The sequence below is a fragment of the Dreissena polymorpha genome, chromosome 5, assembly GCF_020536995.1.
Source record: "Dreissena polymorpha isolate Duluth1 chromosome 5, UMN_Dpol_1.0, whole genome shotgun sequence".
NCBI classification, from domain to species: Eukaryota; Metazoa; Mollusca; class Bivalvia; order Myida; family Dreissenidae; genus Dreissena; species Dreissena polymorpha.
Genome location: NC_068359.1, coordinates 93,734,785 through 93,753,800, shown reverse-complemented (window position 1 = coordinate 93,753,800; position 19,016 = coordinate 93,734,785). Strand labels below are relative to the sequence as shown.

Below are 19,016 nucleotides of genomic sequence, written 5' to 3'. Positions count from 1 at the left end.
ATCTCCTCTTGGTAGTGAAGCTTCCCATAAAGTTTCATTGAATTCCGGTCATTAGTTGCTGAAAAATAGCCCTGACAAAAATTGTGCACAGACAGAAGAAGCGGCAACTATATGCTCCCCCTAAATTTTTTGGGGGGAGCATAAAAAAATGTACATGCAAATTTTAATTTGAAAATAAAAAAGTCAATAACAAACAAGTATGTCTATACATGACATTTGACCTCTGACTGAGCTTTGAACACATCAGTTGTGTGTGGCACTATGTTTCCACATGGTGACGAATTGCAAAAAATCATTTTAAAATTGACAGATACTGGTAAATGATAGGATGTTCTAGTAAGGACTAAGGACCCATTTGTGGATAGAAGTAGATTGCTCAATGCTCCCTGATTTAAATCGCGTAGTAATATTTATTGTGATCTTTCCTGTTTACGGAAATCAAAATAGTCCTTAAGAATTCCACGCAAAAGAAAAGTAACGAGACAAAATATCGCTATACGCCTCGATTCAAATTTAATCAGCGTTCCAAATGTAACACACTCAAGTAGAACACAGACGGTTGTGTTCAAACTACAATTCTTGTTTCATCACTGTAAAAAACCAAAAAACAAACATGGCTCCCGCCATTTTGAAATTTACAAAATGTGTAGACACATACCGTGGCTACGTGAAGCATGATTCAGCATTTATTCCCGCCGATATTGTTAATTTTAGTCTTTAAACAACTCTTCATTTTACACACTTTATTCTTACTTACATAAAATTATTGTTCTACTCACCGAAGTTGTATAATAACCACGTCCATGTTTATTTTCGTAATTTTTAATTTGCTTCCATGACGAGTTAAAATTCTAGACAAATTTCTTCATCGCCAACCATCTTTTCCATTTTAAAGCACTGGATGTAAGCAGGCAATTCTTTGTGGATAGACATTCTTTGATCGACTGACAAAGTAACGACTAAACCATCAAAGAAATTACCATTTTAATTCGACATCGATTTCCTTCGAAAAGTTAAAGAACAATTCACTGACACTTTTCTTAAATTTAATCCATCAATTGTTCAACAAAACATCGCGTTATTCGAGTACATTCGACATTTTAACTAAATCGAAAATGCAGTCTCACCAGTTTCATTCCAGTTTTATATCCAATCACTGTGTTTTTCACATTCATAATATTATAGTAATCCATTGTAAACACACACACACTTGTAAACTCGTTAAACGACTGCGTACCCAATGACCTAAATGACGCAATCAGGGGTGGAAGGCCAAAAAAAAACTAGTCCCTACGTAATGTTCTAAAAATAAGTGTGGATGAAACCTGATCTAAAAAAAAACTGTGGAGAAAACCTTATCTTTTCTTTATGAGTCATATTTGTTCTATAAAATCATTTAGCTGTAGAATAAAAAAAATGTGTTGAGCTCAACTCAAAAGATAGAAGAAGCAACAAAAGCAATTGGCCTTGCTCTGGGGAAACCAGGCTTTATGAGGATGCAAAAGTGTTGTCCCAAATTAGCCAGTACAATATGCACAGGCTTATCAGGGACAATACCTTCCCTTTTTATTAAATGTTTTGTTTAACGGAGGTCACTTTTTTAGCAAAAATCAAGTTAAAACTGAAAGTGTCATCCCTGATAAGCCTGGGATAACACTAAACGCACATGCATTAAGCCAAACAAACTTGTGTACCTGTGGTGTATCCAGCCTGGCGGGTCAGGTGATCAAAAAACTTGGTTCTTGATGCAAACAAGGCCCCACATGTGTGACATGCTACCACCTTCTCCTGTGTGTGGCTTTTTACGTGATCCTTCAGCTTGTGTCGCGACTTTGTAACAGTTGTACAGCCTGTGTCAATAAAACAGCATGGCAATTATATGTCACCATTGTACAGCCTGTGTCAGAAAAACAGCATGGCATTTATGTCACCATTGTACAGCCTGTGTCAGAAAAACAGCATGGCAATTATACGTCACCGTTGTACAGCCCTTGTCAGAAAAACAGCATGGCAAGTATATGTCACCGTTGAACAGCCTGCGTCAGAAAAACAACATGGCAATTATATGTCACCATTCAGGGTTCCCAGCTTTTTGTATGAACAAAATTCCCTGACTTTTCCCTGATGGAAAATTAAAATTCCAGGATCATAATTTCGACCTATTTTTTGTTTTAGACACCCCCAATAAATAGCAGTTGCAGACACAACTAAGCTACATGTTTACTACAAAGCCACCATAGCCATGCAGAGGAATTGATTAGCTGCTTTAATTGTATGGACTTCGCGACACAAGTCAGGAAAGTCTGACCAAACAAAATTCCCTGATTTTTCCCTGATTTCAGGAACTTTTCCCCAATTCCCTGACTGAAAAAAGTGAAAGTCTTTTTCCAGGTTTTCCCTGATTTCCAGGTTGGCTGGGAACCCTGCAATTGTACAGCCTGCGTCAGAAAAACAGCATGGCAATTATATGTCACCATTGTACAGCTTGCGTCAGAAAAACAGCATGGCAATTATATGTCACCGTTGTACAGCCTGCGTCAGAAAAACAGCATGGCAGTTATATATCACCGTTGTACAGCCTGTGTCAGAAAATCATCAAGGCAATTATAAGTCACCGCTGTACAGACTGCATCAGAAAAACAGCACGGCAATTATAAGTCACTGTTGTACAGCCTGCGTCAGAAAAACAGCACGGCAATTATATGTCACTGTTGTACAGCCTGCGTCAGAAAAACAGCACGGCAATTATATGTCACTGTTGTACAGCCTGCGTCAGAAAAACAGCACGGCAATTATATATCACTGTTGTACAGCCTGAGTCAGAAAAACAGCACAGCAATTATATGTCACCATTGAACAGCCCCCATCAGAAAAACAGCATGGTAATTATATGTCACCATTGTACAGCCTACGTCAGAAAAACAGCAGGGCATTTATATGTCACCTTTGTAAAGCCTGCATCAGAAAAACAGCAGGGCAATTTTATGTCACCATTGTACAGCCTATGTCAGAAAACAGCACGGCAATTATATGTCAACATTGTACAGCCTGTGTCAGAAAAACAGCATGGCAATTTTATGTCACTATTGTAAAGCCTGCGTCAGAAAAACAGCATGCCAATTATATGTCAACATTGTACAGCCTGCGTCAGAAAAACAGCATGGCAATTATATGTCACCATTGTACAGCCTGTGTCAGAAAAACAGCATGGCAATTATATATCACCGTTGTACAGCCTGCGTAAAAAAACAGCACGGCAATTATAAGTCACTGTTGTACAGCCTGCATCAGAAAAACAACATGGCAATTATATGTCACCGTTGTACAGCCTGTGTCAGAATAACAGCACGGCAATTATATGTCTCCGTTGTACAGCCTGTGTCAGAAAAACAGCATGGCAATTATATGTCACCGTTGTACAGCCTGCGTCAGAAAAACAGCAGGGCAATTATATGTCACCATTGTACAGCCTGTGTCAAAAAAACAGCATGGCAATTATATGTCACCATTATACAACCTGTGAAAAAAAAAACAGCATGTCAATTATATGCCACCGTTGTACAGCCTGAGTCAGAAAAACAGCATGGCAATTATATGCCACCGTTGTACAGCCTGCATCAGAAAAACAACATGGCAATTATATGTCATAGTTGTACAGCCTGCATCAGAAAAACAGCATGGCAATTATATGTCACCATTGTACAGCCTGCGTCAGAAAAACAGCATGGCAATTATATGTCAGTGTGTACAGCCTGCGTCAGAAAAACAGCATGGCAGTTATATATCACCGTTGTACAGCCTGTGTCAGAAAATCATCAAGGCAATTATAAGTCACCGCTGTACAGACTGCATCAAAAAAACAGCACTGCAATTATAAGTCACTGTTGTACAGCCTGCGTCAGAAAAACAGCACGGCAATTATATGTCACTGTTGTACAGCCTGCGTCAGATAAACAGCACGGCAATTATATGTCACTGTTGTACAGCCTGCGTCAGAAAAACAGCACTGCAATTATATATCACTGTTGTACAGCCTGAGTCAGAAAAACAGCACAACAATTATATGTCACCTTTGTACAGCCTGTGTCAGAAAACAGCACTGCAATTATATGTCAACATTGTACAGCCTGTGTCAGAAAAACAGCATGGCAATTTTATGTCACCATTGTAAAGCCTGCGTCAGAAAAACAGCATGGCAATTATATGTCAACATTGTACAGCCTGCGTCACAACAACAGCATGGCAATTATATGTCACCATTGTACAGCCCCCATCAGAAAAACAGCATGGAAATTATACGTCACCATTGTTCAGCCCCCATCAGAAAAACAGCATGGCAATTATAGTTATCTACTTTGGTGAATGGATGGACAGTCATATTGAGTCATCTAATTTAGCCCTATTTCAAGACTTTTTTGGAGAGACAATTACATTGTGATTTTTTTGTTTACAGTCAATTCATATTTTGTTTGGAGAATTATGTTATTATTGTGGTGAAAAGATAACAGCATCTGCAGTCACTTTTTTACATTTGGTATGATATATTTACTACATAACACTTAAAGTAGGAATTAGTCAGATAGTGTGACTTCAACCAGAGTAACCTTACCTTGCCAGGCACATTTGCAGCCACCTTTCACAGAGTTACCACTTGGAAAACAGTCTGTGTGACTTTCAACATGTCTATAGTACAGATCTGCATTTTCAAATCTTACCTAGAAACAGAAATCATATTGATATAAACAAGTATGTTCTTTGTGGAAGCTACTCGCGCATTGGGGAGAGCTATTCATTTACAAAAGTCACTCGTTCACACAGTGATTTTTTTTGCTCAAATTTACAGCCGAATTTCGGCTGCTTCCCAATCGCAAAAATACACGTTTTTTCCCAAAATTCTGACCAAAATTTCCCCAAAAAAGCCCAACTTCCCAAAAAAAAAAAAAAAAAAAAAAAAATTTTTTTTTTTTTTTTTTTTTAGAAAGAAGTCTTATATAACTTAATTATGATTTCTTAAATCTAGGTCTCAACTTTATTTTTTAGTTTTTAAACATCTTACAAAATATATAACTTGAATTTAGTCATTTTTGTCCATAAATCATTCCCAAACTTGCCACTTTTATTGATTAAAAAAAAAACCAATTTGACCAGACTCCTTTTCTAGAAAACTCCCTGAACATGCACTTAAAAACAATATCACTTCTGTAACTTATAATCCTATTTATAATGCTTCATTTTTCCCAATTTTATTGTTTATCGCGCTATTTTTCCCAATTTCACGGTTTATCGCGCTAATTTTCCCAATTCAAAAGGCACAGGCTGTAACAAATTAAAGCAAAAAAAATCACTGGTTCACATCTTCTTAAACAGAACTTTGACTCAAGCAAGTTTAAGAATGGCAGGGTCCAGATGTATTCAAAACAAGATCAATACATTGCGAAAAATTTAATTGTACAAATTATTGTTCTTCAATGTTTATTTAAACAAGAGATGTAATGCCCCCTATTGCGCCGCTTTGAAGCCATAAATTTGACCTTTGACCTTGAAGGATGACCTTGGCCTTTCACCACACAAAACATGCAGCTACATGAGATACACATGCATGCCAAATATCAAGTTGCTATCTCTAATATTAACTAGAGAGCGGACACCATACTAAATCCTTGAAATGCACTAAGCGACCCCGTGACCTAGTTTTCGACCCGGCATGACCCATATTCGAGCCTGACATAGATATTGTCTTGATACAACTTCTGACCAAGTTTGGTAAAGATCAGATGATAACTACTTCAATTAGAGAGCGGACACCATGCTAAATCCTTGAAATGCACTTAGTGACCCCATGACCTAGTTTTTGACCCGGCATGACCCATATTCGAACTTGACCTAGATATTGTCTAGATACAACTTCTGACCAAGTTTGGTAAAGATCGGATGAAAACTATTTGAATTAGAAGGTGGACACGAAAAGTGTGACAGACTGACAGACTGACAGACAGACTGACATACAGTGCGAAAACTATATACCCTTTTTTCTTCAAAAGGAGGCATAAAAATAAATGTCAAATGATCATTGTTCATTGATGAATATTACAGCAACAAAGGAATTAAACTACCAGTACAAAGGAATTAAAGTACCAGAACTAGAGGAATTAAACTCCCAGTAAGTAGAAATTAAATTATCAGTATGAAGGAATTAAACTACAAGTACGAAGGAATTAAACTATAAGTACTTAAGGAATTAAACTCCCAGTAAGTAGGAATTAAACTACAAGTACTAAAGGAATTAAACTATCAGTACAAAGGCATTAAATTACCAGTATGACAAAATTAAATTACCACTACCAAAGAATTAATGATGAATTAGACTTGAGTGATTGAAAAGCCCAGCTCCAGAATGGCTAAGAGTGGTTAATGAGACAAAAAAACAAAGATGATTTGAAAATAATTTGTATTCTTATATATATATGAAAGATAATTGTGCAATAAACATAAGAACTACTACATTTTATTAAGCTCAGCTTTTTCTGGGCTACTTTTTGTTTTGTGTATCAGATAGTTCATCAACATGTTTGTACAATATAGTACACCAACATTTGCTTACATTAGTTCAACAAAATTTGTGTAAAAGATGGTTCACAATTTGTGTACAAGAAAGTACATCAATATCTTGTTTTGACTAATGGATCATGTTAAAAGCCACCTACATGACACTCCTCCCAACCACACAGGAAGCTTTCTGGCAGTTCAGGCAGCATGTTGCGACTCTGTGTGTCAAACAAGCACTGCTGCCTCCCAGTCTTCTCCAGCAACAGTTTACCCACACACTTGATCTTTATGTGGAACAGGTGGAAGTAGACGTGGCGAAGAAAACAGGTAGGCTCTCCCTCCACCTGGGTACTGCATTCCCGCCATTGACACTGGTGACCTACAGAACTACTCATTAAACATAATGCAAATGGGAATCAAATATAAAAAATGTGCATTATTGATATATCATAATATTTCTAAAAACATTGATATCTGACTCAAAATGAAATAAATCTCTTCAATATTTTAAACACAAAATAAATGCTAACAATCTTGATTTAAACTTAAATTCATATTAACTTATTCTCATTCATCAGAGAGTAAAATTAGAAGTTGATTAGTTGAATGTGATAGCTGTACATATATGGAATGCTGGACAATTGATATTATGGCTTCACTTTACTTTATTTAAAAAGCAAAAGATATCATAGACCTACAAAAACACAAAGAAAGACAAGTATGAAAATCTAGAATGGTGTAATAAGACAAAGTTTGGCAGTTTGTGAATAAACGCAAGTTTATCTAACAGGACTTATTGTTCATTGTGTGTATTATACTATAGTAAGTATAACCTAAATTGGACCCCATTGTAAACAAGACTATTGCCAAGCAATAAAAGTCCCCTACCTGCTCCACCATTGTCAGAAATTCCACCATTGTCAGAATATTTTTGACGTAGTAACAAAATGAAATGACGTGCATAATGTCCATATTGCCATCTATCCATATTCCAAGTTTCATGAAAAAATATTAAGAACTTTTCAAGTTATCGCAGGATCCAGAAAACCACCATTTTCAGCAGTATTTCTAGTCTATTTGTTACCATAGCAACCATAATTTTTGACATAGGAACAAAATGAAATGACGTGCATAATGTCCATATTGCCATCTATCCACGTTTTAAGTTTCATGAAAAACTATGAAGAACTTTTAAAGTTATCGCAGGATCCAGAAAAAACACCATTTTCAGCAGTATGTCTAGCCTAATTGTTGCCATAGCAACCAGAATTTTTGACGTAGGAACAAAATGAAATGACGTGCATAATATCTATATTGCCATCTATCCATGTTTCAAGTTTCATGAAAAAATATGAAGAACTTTTAAAGTTATGGCAGGATCCAGAAAAAACACCATTTTCAGCAGTATTTCTAGTCTATTTGTTGCCATAGCAACCAGAATTTTTGACATAGGAACAAAATGAAATGACGTGCATAATCTCCATATTGCCATCTATCCATGTTCCAAGTTTCATGAAAAAATATTAAGAACTTTTAAAGTTATCACAGGATCTGGAAAAGTGTGACAGACTGACGGACTGACGGACACACAGAGCGCAAACCATAAGTCCCCTCCGGTGAAACCGGTAGGGGACTAGTAAGCTTTCGAGCTTTCATGGGCAATCCTAGGTTTTTACACTATAATGCATAAGTTTTTTCAGTTTGCATACAAAGTTCTCCTAAAGCTGTGAATTTGTTTCTATAATATATCAAATTAATAGTCTGTACTGAAAATCTGTGATAACAAATATATGTGACATGTTTAACTGTGATAAACAAGCAATATTTTATATACCATTAGAGTATCATCAAATCATATTTTAAGTGTGAGGCAGTTGCTGATCTGTTCCCTTCAAATCTAATTTGAGGTAATATGCTTTCTGAAGACTTTTTTTTATCTTATTGCACTTTTGCGTTCATTTTAATTGTATAATCTAAAATCATATTATATTATGACAGCTTTTATACCATAGGTTTAGATCAGCAGCAATCTCACAAATACTTTTAATTTCACAAATACTTTTAGTTAAAATTGTTATGTACATTTGAATGATAACTTGTATACATGTATTGTGTGTTTTAAACCTGAATAAAAATCAATCAATCAATCAATCAATCATCAACTTACTTGGTCTATGACTGTTTGATTTCCATCAAAGACATGAGAATATTACACTTTTCCTAATTTTTCACCAAAAAGATTTTTCTGGAAAGTTATCAGTCAGATTGTAGTAAAAATAAAGTGTAAAGATATTGATAAGGTAGGAGTTATCATGGTTCTCAGTTGTAGCTTAAATGTTTTATTCTCATGCCCGTGGATCTATATTATGTGTTTGCAAACCTTCTTGTCCAGTCAAACTTTGATCACCAATCTGATTGAAGTACTGTGTGAGATGAGTGTTTAGATGCTCTGTGATGGCAGTCATCGAGTTGAAAACATCTTCACAATCGGCCCATTCACACTGAAGTGTCAATTCCTTTTCAGTAACCTTCACGGCAAGATTGCGATCTTTTTGTGACATTGTTGCTCAGGTAAGAAGCTTTAATGTCATGCTGATTCCTTGCTACAAGAAACAGAATTTTTTTGTGATTGTATGATAGTTTGAAATCATGAAATGCATTACTCCAAAGTACATGATCTTTAACTCTCTTACACATCCACCTCATATCAGTTAGCGCTACTTACCATACCTTTAGCTTCATTTTGACTAGACTATTTAAAGAGAAAATTAAAGCAAAGTGATAAATATTAGCTGGAACATTTCATTGTTGCTATGTGGTGAAAACCACATGATTAAATCAGTGTTTTTTTTCACTTATAGGGGAATGGTGGCGGGGCCCGTCCAAAGGGGGAAAATGCGTCGTTATTTTGGAAAAGGGGAACATTAAAAATTCACTTGTTTTTATGTAATGATATTTATTATATTAATACACATGTTTGTATGAATATAATATTCACAGCTGAATGTCTGTCCTTTTTCTTAAAATTAAAATATATATCAATGATTTTTTCAACATTAGTTTCAGACAGTTCAGCCTTCATGCACAGTCTCAGTTTTCTTAGCCATTTTGAGTCTAATTGGGATCTTTTAAATCGATAAAATGGCAAATTTGAGCATTTTTTATCAATAAAATGGACCAAATTGGAACGATTTTCCTTGCCATTTTTGGAGAAAAATGCAATTAATGTGAAAAGTCCACTGATTTGGGAAAAACTATTTAATATAACTCTTTATAATAATTCTAATAATTCAAAATAATATAAATTATAGTTATATACTTTGTTAGTTGATTATGAAATTAATTTGAGATATATTTATCATGATTATTAGACTGTTCTTTCTATAAAAAAAATTATATTTTTTATTTATTTTTTTTTTTTTATTTCTGGAGGGGATTTTTTTTTTAAATGGGGGAAAAATGTATATATTTTTTGAGGGGAATGGGGCCAAATATCGGCCCGAAATTGCCATAAAAAACACTGTAAATTATAGTAAAATTTAATGTTTTATGATTTTGAAAAAGAATAATTATGTACATGCTATCCTTATTTCTTGTTTACACCTATGGTTAAATGCATAAAACAATTAGTGATGAATTTGTGTATTATTAAATTGAATCATTCCAATCTGACCAAGATCAATGACGCATTTTGTCGTAAGTTCTTTCTTGACGAATGTTCAAATAATCTATTGTTAATCGTAAGGCCAAAAAAAAAAATAGTCTTGGTTCAGGGAACATGGCCAGAAAAATGTAGGAGGGTAGGTAGGTTTTTTCTTTTTTTTTTTTTTTTTTTTTTTTTTACCAGTCGACTGATTTCAGGGTGAAAAAGGGTCAGTTAATGCACCCATGATTGTTTAAACACTGACCAAATGATTAATATTGCACATGTGGTATTTAGTCGTTGTATATTATTCAATATTCCTAGCTCTTTATGCACTTCTTCAGGGCTAGCGCTGGCCCAAAATTTCTTTTAGCCAACCATTTTTTCTTTGTCTGTCTGTGATAGTGTGACCTTCATATTCAAAAGTGAACAAGCCATCTTTATCAGTCTCTGGTGTTTGGGGTGTGACCTTCAGAATTTTTTTCATCATGAGACCTGACCTAGTCTCCGACAGGTGCTCAAGAGTCTGAATACCTAGTGGCTGTCAAAAGGAGGGTAACCTCAGAATAGCACAAGTCTTTCTTCTGGTACATTTTTTGATAAAATGGCAATGGGTTTGAGCAGATCGCACAGGAAGTGAGCAGTGTACATAAATTTGAATGTTGCTATTGGTTTGTACAGGCTAAGGGCGTCACAGTACATTGATTTTGATTCATTATCAAAGCGAAGCCAATTGTTGTCAAGTTTCCATGACTCTTTGAATGTTCTAGTGTTTTGTGTTTTAATTATTTTTTTTTGTTATGACTCTTTTTCGTCCAACAACGCTTTAAGGTTAAAGACGCCATGTTAGCGACTTTAGAGACAAAGTGGTTACTTCCATTTTTATAGTAGTGTAGATGAATGACTCTTCCTATGTGTTAAAAATTTGAAATGTTAATTAAAATTAAACCGCGCGTGTTTTTCACAATTTTATTTGATTAAAATACGCTGCTGTCAGTTAGCATAGTGTGCGAGTAAAACAAACACATTAATTAATTATCATCTTTTCATTTCGATCGGAAATTGGCAGAAAGTTGTAACATCATCGACATAGAACTAATTATTTAATTATCACTTTTAAATTCAGATCAATAGACAGCTTGGAAATAATTAAAATATTGTCACGCTTCTTTTCATTTTTAATCTTTAATAATACGACATTTGCGACCGGCCGCTATTTTGTTTGCAGACGACAATATTAACTGTGTATTCAAAGTGCACAGTGTCTGCGCATGAATGACCGAATATTACTCCATAGCTCCACCCATTTTTACATTTCATTTAACAACGTCATTTCATGTGTAAGCGAGCTCAATGTTGATTGGCCAGCTAGCATGCGCACTTCAATAACAATAAGGTCAAGCGATGTCTCGTATACACGTGCAGACCGGTTATTGTTCACTGTTCAAATTGCGAACACTTTCATTGTAACAAAGAGAAAAATACAGAAAACCAATCCAGGTTTAATTGGTGGCTGTTTTCAATGAAATTTTACGAGATTTTAGCATTTTCGCCATCAGATTTTTTTCCATGGACCAAAAAATCGTTAGGGTCGGGGGCAAAAAATAGGGTCGGTCGGGTTCCCTGAACCAAGACTATTTTTTTTTTTGGCCTAACATGCAAATAATACACACATATAATTATGTTTTTGTTTAAGTTGTTGATTCATCCAAATATGGAAATGCAATCATTAAAATATTTATGTTACCTTAAGTGCAAATGGAATATCAATACAAGGTATGTATTTTGATTAAAAGCTAATTATGCTTCACATGCCTTTCTGCGCTTTAACAAGTAGCGCTCATATCTTGAGCGCTGAAGTATCCTTCTTTCCTAAAGTTTCATTAATTCCTAAAGATTTTACAACATCCATAATTTGGAAATTATTATATGTATCTTATTAGACATCAACGACACAAAAAATTGATAAGACAGATAAAATCAGGGTGGCTAATTAAGGTGCCTTGTTAGAATTGGCCCGTTACTCGGGAAATATCGGATGTGTAAATAATGTTGCTTTTATTTTGTTGCAAATACATACACATTTAAATGAAATGTCACACTTGTGTTGAAACTGTTTTCAATAATTCTAAAACGTAAATGTAACTCTGACATGGCGGAATATAAAGGAATAGAGCCGTAGGCGTAGAGGCTATTGCACATGACATGTGTCGTGAAGAAAAAAGTTCTCAATATATCCAGGTAAAGACAGCTCTCAATTTAACAACGCTTGTTGGATTTATTTCATGTTAATGCTGATATCAAACTAAATCAATCAATGCATGAATAAAAAAATTATTTGCGCTATTGAGCAATCATGTCAGTAAACTCACGACCAAAATAATTTTAAACAAACTTAGTTTTTACCTCGCGCGCGGACGTTTTCGAACGCACTTTCGGATCAAAACCGGAGAGAAATTGTGCGTGGCAAATTCTAATTTTCAACTCAAATTTGATAAAGACGTAAAGATAAATCTATAAATTGTTAAATGAAATTATCATACCTGCCATAAAATATAAATTCTGGTCTGTTCCTTACTCGTCGCTTTAGCGCCCTGTTGGAAATCCCATGATCCGTATTATAGCGTACCATAAAAAGTAGTGCAACTAAATGCTGTACTCCTGCGTACCTTTGTCTGCATGCATGATTATCACAGAATGTGACAGTGGGACAATCAATTGTCATGAGTCGAATCCTTCAATGAGTTATAATTTAACCGCGGAATGTAGAGCTCCATTTTAAAGAAAATAATCTAGTTCGAAAGGGTCCAAAGCAGGGCTGGAACTTGGAATGAAAGGCCTAAACAACTCGGTTTTTTTCAAAGAATTTTTTAAAGAAGAGTTTTCCGCACCTGGAGCTGCATTATATGAGTACCCGGATTAACTAATCAGACTCACGACAGTTGGGACAAGATTTTGATTATAGCTGCAATTTCCATGGAGAGTACGTTCGTTCTTCTTTCTAAGTTCTTTTTTTCCGTAGGACTAAGGAACAATTACAATTCAAATAAGGAAACAAAGAACAGATGCAGTTCGATCTTTATTTCTTACTAATGTTAAACATATTTGATAAAAGCTTTTCTATAAATTATGCATTCGATTCTTACGTTAATAAAAAAATTAACTACAATACATTAACTTTATGTATAACGATACATATTCATGTTTCTTCTTCGCGCTTTTATAGGATTTCTGCTCTAAACCAAACCAACATTTTCTACTTCAAATACAAACTTCGCATCAAAGTCATCAACCAAAACTAAACATATAAAAAATACATCAAGGTGATATACAAATGCAATCTACTACATTTCAACAGATTTGTTTATATTTATACTCCAGTTCTTTTTTCGGGACCATTTTTCAAGCCAAATAAGTAACTAGCGTTTTCTTCTTTTAAATATAAGTTTAAACGGAGCAACGTTCGTGTGTCACATATTAAAACAAATCATTGTATTTGTAAAGTGGCTTTTATTGCAATAACTGTCGTCATTGTTTACAAAATGATAACCAAGTTCCTCTTTCGTGGCTGAATAAGGAAAAAGGGAACCGGTTCCTTTTTCTTATTAAAAACAAATGAGGAACTTGCATTTCTAAATTGATCAGAATGAATCAGAGTGTTCTGTATCAAATAAAGGCATTGTATAAGAAGATCGGATATTAAACACATTAATTAAAATACACTTTTACTAAGTATTCTTTACTGATTACCCAGTTCCTTTTGTCGCTCAATAAGAAAAAATGAACACATTTACATTTTCTTCCTCAAAACTACATAAACTTGAACCAACGTATGCCATATGTAAATTAACATTATTGCATGTATAGGTTTGATATTAAAAATATGTATTGCGATACCTTTCCACTAAGTGTTATTTAATGAAAAGCCAGTTTCTTATTCGGTTTGAAAAAGAAAGAGGTTCTTCTTCCTTATTCGTTATTCAGATCGAACAATGACTGTCATTTTCATACTAAAAATTAATCAAATGTAGGATCGGGTTACACAATATTTATTTTTGTTCGTTTCATTTTTTAATCATAACCTAGTTCCTTTTTTCGCGACTGAACAAGGGCAAAGATATTGTACATATTTCGGTAAAATAGGGCAAGCTACCCAATAGACCAGCGCTATTTTGTTGATCTTCCCGACCTTTAATCGTGTACCCACTGGGGGCTGACGAGGTCAAAGCGTAGTCCGTTTCGCTACGACGTCGGGTATATGTTTTACTACGAAAACATTGTTTAAATACACATGACATCGAGAACGGATTAGTCGAAAATTGTGTTTAAACATGTAAGATTATGCTTTTCTAATAACAAAACTCTGAATTTAAGCACAATGACATTTCATAGGGCTGTTACATCAAATTATAATCCAAGATGTGTCTGGTTTATGCGGTTAAACATGAAATATACCGCTGATTTATAAAACCGACGTAAAGTTTCACTTTAAAAAAATGCAATTAAGGTTTACAACTGTGTTTAAGTGACACAATTTTACAATTTCCATATTGGTCTATGTATCGTTAAGCCACTGGTGTGTTTAGAAATGTGTAGGGTGACCCAGTTATCAGAAATAAAGGCTAAATATTATTATTAGGCATGATCATGTCTCTGACAGTATACGTATATGCCTCGCTACGACAACGCTTTAGCGTGTTTGCGTTTCTCACAGAAGACGTATTGGTTATCTCTCAAAGGCAAAATAAAGAAAAGTTTTTTTTCGGCGTAAGCTGTATTAAGCCAGCTTTTCACCCTGACTTGACCTTTGTAAGTGTCCAATAATATTCAAAGACAATTTCCCGCGGCTAGGTACGAATGAATACACTTTATTTATTCCATTGGCTGATTTGAGTATAACACCAGAACATTGGAAACATATCCGCGTCTTTGTAACACTGTTTTACTGCATGAAACAATTTTATCTCTAATGAAAAGGCTAAATAGATAGAACAGTTTTACAATCAATTTTCGACATAAATACAGTTTGTGCGTTCACCTTTTATTTCAGAGAATTACCAGCGCAAAAGCGTTTATACTAAAGGCTATATTCTTATATTTAGTACTTACTTGCATTGCATTTCAACCCGCGAGGTTTCGGGTCAATTCGCGGCCAGTGTGTGAAAGTCAGAGTTTATATACAGTTCATCACCGGAGTTCGCAGAAGGGGTTGCGATCTTTTCATTGAAGGTAAAAATTGGAATCTATGCTATTTTTGTCTGGTGGAGTAAATAGTTCGTTTAGTCGCTTTGTCGATATATCAATATTTTAGGCACAGCTGTTGCCTTGGTCGTGTACAGTTGGCGTAAACAAGCCGTCGTTTCAGCAGCAGAATTTTACCTAACTTTAATGCATTGCATTCCAATCCGCAAGGTATCAAGGTCAGTTTGCGGTCAGTTGCAGATATCTTTATATAAACGCCGTCTCGTAAACTTTGTGCACTTGAAGTCTGTTTTGATCAGAAAGATACTAACTAAAGATATTCGGCGATATTATTGTGGTATGTCAATCATCGATTTTTAATATGTTTTCAACATTTGCATGATAAGGACCAATTTTGATAAAATTAATAAGAAATATTTATCCATTTAGACCAGTTTATTAAGCATGAGCACAATAATTCACTATACTATAATTATGCAATTAAATAAGATTCGAGTATTGCCGGCTGACCTATATGCACTCGTTTATTTTCATGTTTCTTGTGTTTTTCTATTCTGTAAATATAGATATCTGAGTAATTATATCACATAAAGCAACATAAGCCACGAAATCTGGCGCAACACCCCGTAATTGATTTGCTTGTGATGTAGCTAAGAACTGCGCAGAAAAAAGGCATCCGCTACTTTTTATCTCATAGAGATAACTTTTGATCGTTCATAAACATCGACCACAATCAACGCCGTATATCTTTTTTAAAGATATTTCTTGTTTAATACGATGTCATGGAGTGGCTGGATGTTTCCTTTGAGGAAGAGGTACTAACAACGGCACAACATGATCCGAAGCGCACAGTCGACATGGTAATGCACTTTATGATATAATTAAATTCACGACTAGGCCAAAGGAAACGATTAAAATCGAAAATCCATATATAAGATGACAGTTGAGAGTCGAGAACCTAATGTCGTCGGTCTCAATAAAAAAGACGCATCTTCACCTTGTGACAATCCCTTATACGTTCATTTTGATAGAGACCGACGATAGGTTTTCAGCATACGGTACTTTTTATCAAAAAACATTCGATTCTCGTTATCCCCAAGTCGCTTATCTCGAAACTCTGCTTATGTCAAAGTAAATCCCATGTCCCAACTTTGATCATTATTTATCTCATACGGATTTTGATTTTTTACATTGTATATATCAAAGCGATTTTCTTGAAAATCCGTTATCGTCAACTAATTTTGAGATGAATTTCATGTTCGTATACATGATTTTACCTGTAAAATCCACACCTGTAACAGCCGTAAGGTGTGGAAAGTAGGACCCCAATGGCATAAATCCGAAATTGCATAATCAATATATCGTTGTAAAGGTGTGGCAGTGGGTTTCTGTCACAGGTTATTGTTTACTGCGAACATGACGGCCGGTAAATTTACCTCGTGTTACAATGCGGTTAAGGCCCAGTCTCAATATGATGCCGGCGGAGTCCCAGTGCGTGATCAGGCATCTACCGGGATGAACCGGGGCCCTACCAGGATTAACCGGTGCTCCACAGGAATGACCCGTGGACGACCGGGGACAACCGGGGCTCCACCGGGAAAGTATTAAAATGTTTAATACCTCCGGGATGAAGCGAGAGTCACCGGGTAGGACCGGTAACGACCGGCGTGGCACCGGGAACAACCGGGACTGTACCGGGAACAACCGAGACGGCACCTGAGCTCCACCGGGGCCCAAACACAGCCCGGCAGAGCTTCGGCAACGCCCCGGTAGAGCCCCGGTGAATGCCGGCAGAGTCCCTTTATAGCTACGTTGCATAAGTAAACCGGATCTCTGACGGTGCCGTCCCGGTTGTTCCCGGTGAAGTCCCAGTTGTTTCCCGTGCCAAGCCGGTCATTGCCGGTCCTTCCCGGTCACTCCTGGTTCATTCCAGAGGTATTGAACATTTGAATACTTTCCCGGTGGAGCCCCGGTTGTCCCCGGTTAAACCGGGGCGTTGCCGCAGCTCTGTCGGGGTCTGATGCCCGTATAGCCCCGGTGAGTGCCGGCGTAGTGACGGTATACCGGGGCTCTGCCGGCTTTCACCGGGATCAACCTTTTCGTTTTGATGTTCATGCGCACAGTGAAGCACGGCATCTTTTGCACTGGGCAATGGCAGTCTGCAGTAACTGCAAACTGCATGTGATATGTCCTGAAATGGATACAGAGACTTCGTTGAGCAACCTATACATTATATTTGTACTTCGTTGCGCAACCAATACATACTCTGTGCGAAACCTATACATAAAGCGACTTGTAATTACTTTTGAAACAAAGCATTTGAATAATTAAAACACATGTTCGTAACCTGTTTTGTACTTTAAAATGTGTAATGTACACTGAATCAAAGTAACATGTAGTTTTATTTAATTTAAGTTACCGTAATTGGTAATTTTAACAGAATAACCACCTTATGCATTGCTTCAAATCAAAATATTTCGATTTTAGCTCAAAATAAACTTAAAGGTTGCAACTACGCGCATTTGTTATTAGTTTGTAGTTGAAAATAGTTTGTTATTGAAAATAAGTGCCTAACATTACTGGATGTTCCGTTCTCTAATCCATAAACACCAGAAAAGATGAAACTCGCCTGATTAAGTAGTGTATTTACACAATGTTTTCGTAGTAAAACATATACCCGACGTCGTAGCGAAACGGACTACGCTTTGACCTTGTCAGCCCCCAGTGGTACCAATTTTAAATGTCGCCGAGTGTTCCGTTAGCATCCAAAAGCGAGAAATCGCGTTTTCGGAGATATATTATAAAATCTTCTTTAATAAAACCACTCAATAACAGCTAGTATACGCTTTGTTTGTTTATTTTTGATATTAAAAACAAATTCTAGGGGCATCTCGACGAAACTTTCCAGTCTACTAGAGGTCCTGGGCCGCTGTTTCCGAAGCAGTCTCGTCTTTATGATAAGGTCCGATATATTTGCATTCGGTTCGAACATAGGAGGCTTTATTAACGCTCAATTGGTCATTGTCGACCGGAAATGGCCCACAAGTCACCCGGGGATGACTAGAAGCCGATTCTTGTCACCCTAGAGTGACTTCAAGCCGACGCTAGTCACCCCCCTGGTGACATGAAGCCGGTTATAGTCACCCGGGGTGACATGAAGCCGATTCTTGTCACCCGGGGGTGACTTCAAGCCGATTCTAATCACCCTCGAAATCAGCATAAAGTCAGCATCGGCAACAATTTTATTTTTTCAACAAAAAATACATGATTTGGTCATGAAGGTTTGTGTTTGAGAATCATTAAAACGAATTTTATCATATACATGTATGTATATAATATATCCAAAAGCCACAATAGCCTATATTAGATACCTGCAGGATGCGGTGCCGTTTGATAAAAAAATACACGGGTGACTAGAAGCCGATTCTTGTAACCCGAGGGTGAGAAGAAGCCGATTCATGTCACCCTGTGGCTTCTAGTCACCCCCGGATGACTTGTGGGCCATTTCCGGTCGACAATGACCCGATGAGCTTTATTAACGCTACCATGTAGGTCATCGGGGTCATCTCAGTTTAGGAAAATAATCGTGTGCCGAGATTAAAAGTCGCTGTACGTACCGTTGGTC

The 19,016-nt window shown here is 36.2% G+C and overlaps 1 protein-coding gene across 1 annotated transcript in view; it reads right to left on the bottom strand.

Moving 5' to 3' along the window:
• The window catches only part of LOC127881458 (histone H4 transcription factor-like), a 57,853-nt gene extending 45,013 nt beyond the window's left edge, over positions 1-12,840 (bottom strand). The window contains exons 1-5 of the mRNA XM_052429349.1: positions 12,733-12,840; positions 8,927-9,149; positions 6,705-6,925; positions 4,610-4,715; positions 1,695-1,850 (exon numbers count right to left, since the gene is read on the bottom strand). Coding sequence (XP_052285309.1) covers positions 1,695-1,850; positions 4,610-4,715; positions 6,705-6,925; positions 8,927-9,107 — 664 coding nt within the window. The 5' untranslated portion in view covers positions 9,108-9,149; positions 12,733-12,840. The remainder of the gene's footprint in view (positions 1-1,694; positions 1,851-4,609; positions 4,716-6,704; positions 6,926-8,926; positions 9,150-12,732) is intronic.
• Positions 12,841-19,016: the final 6,176 nt, after the last annotated feature.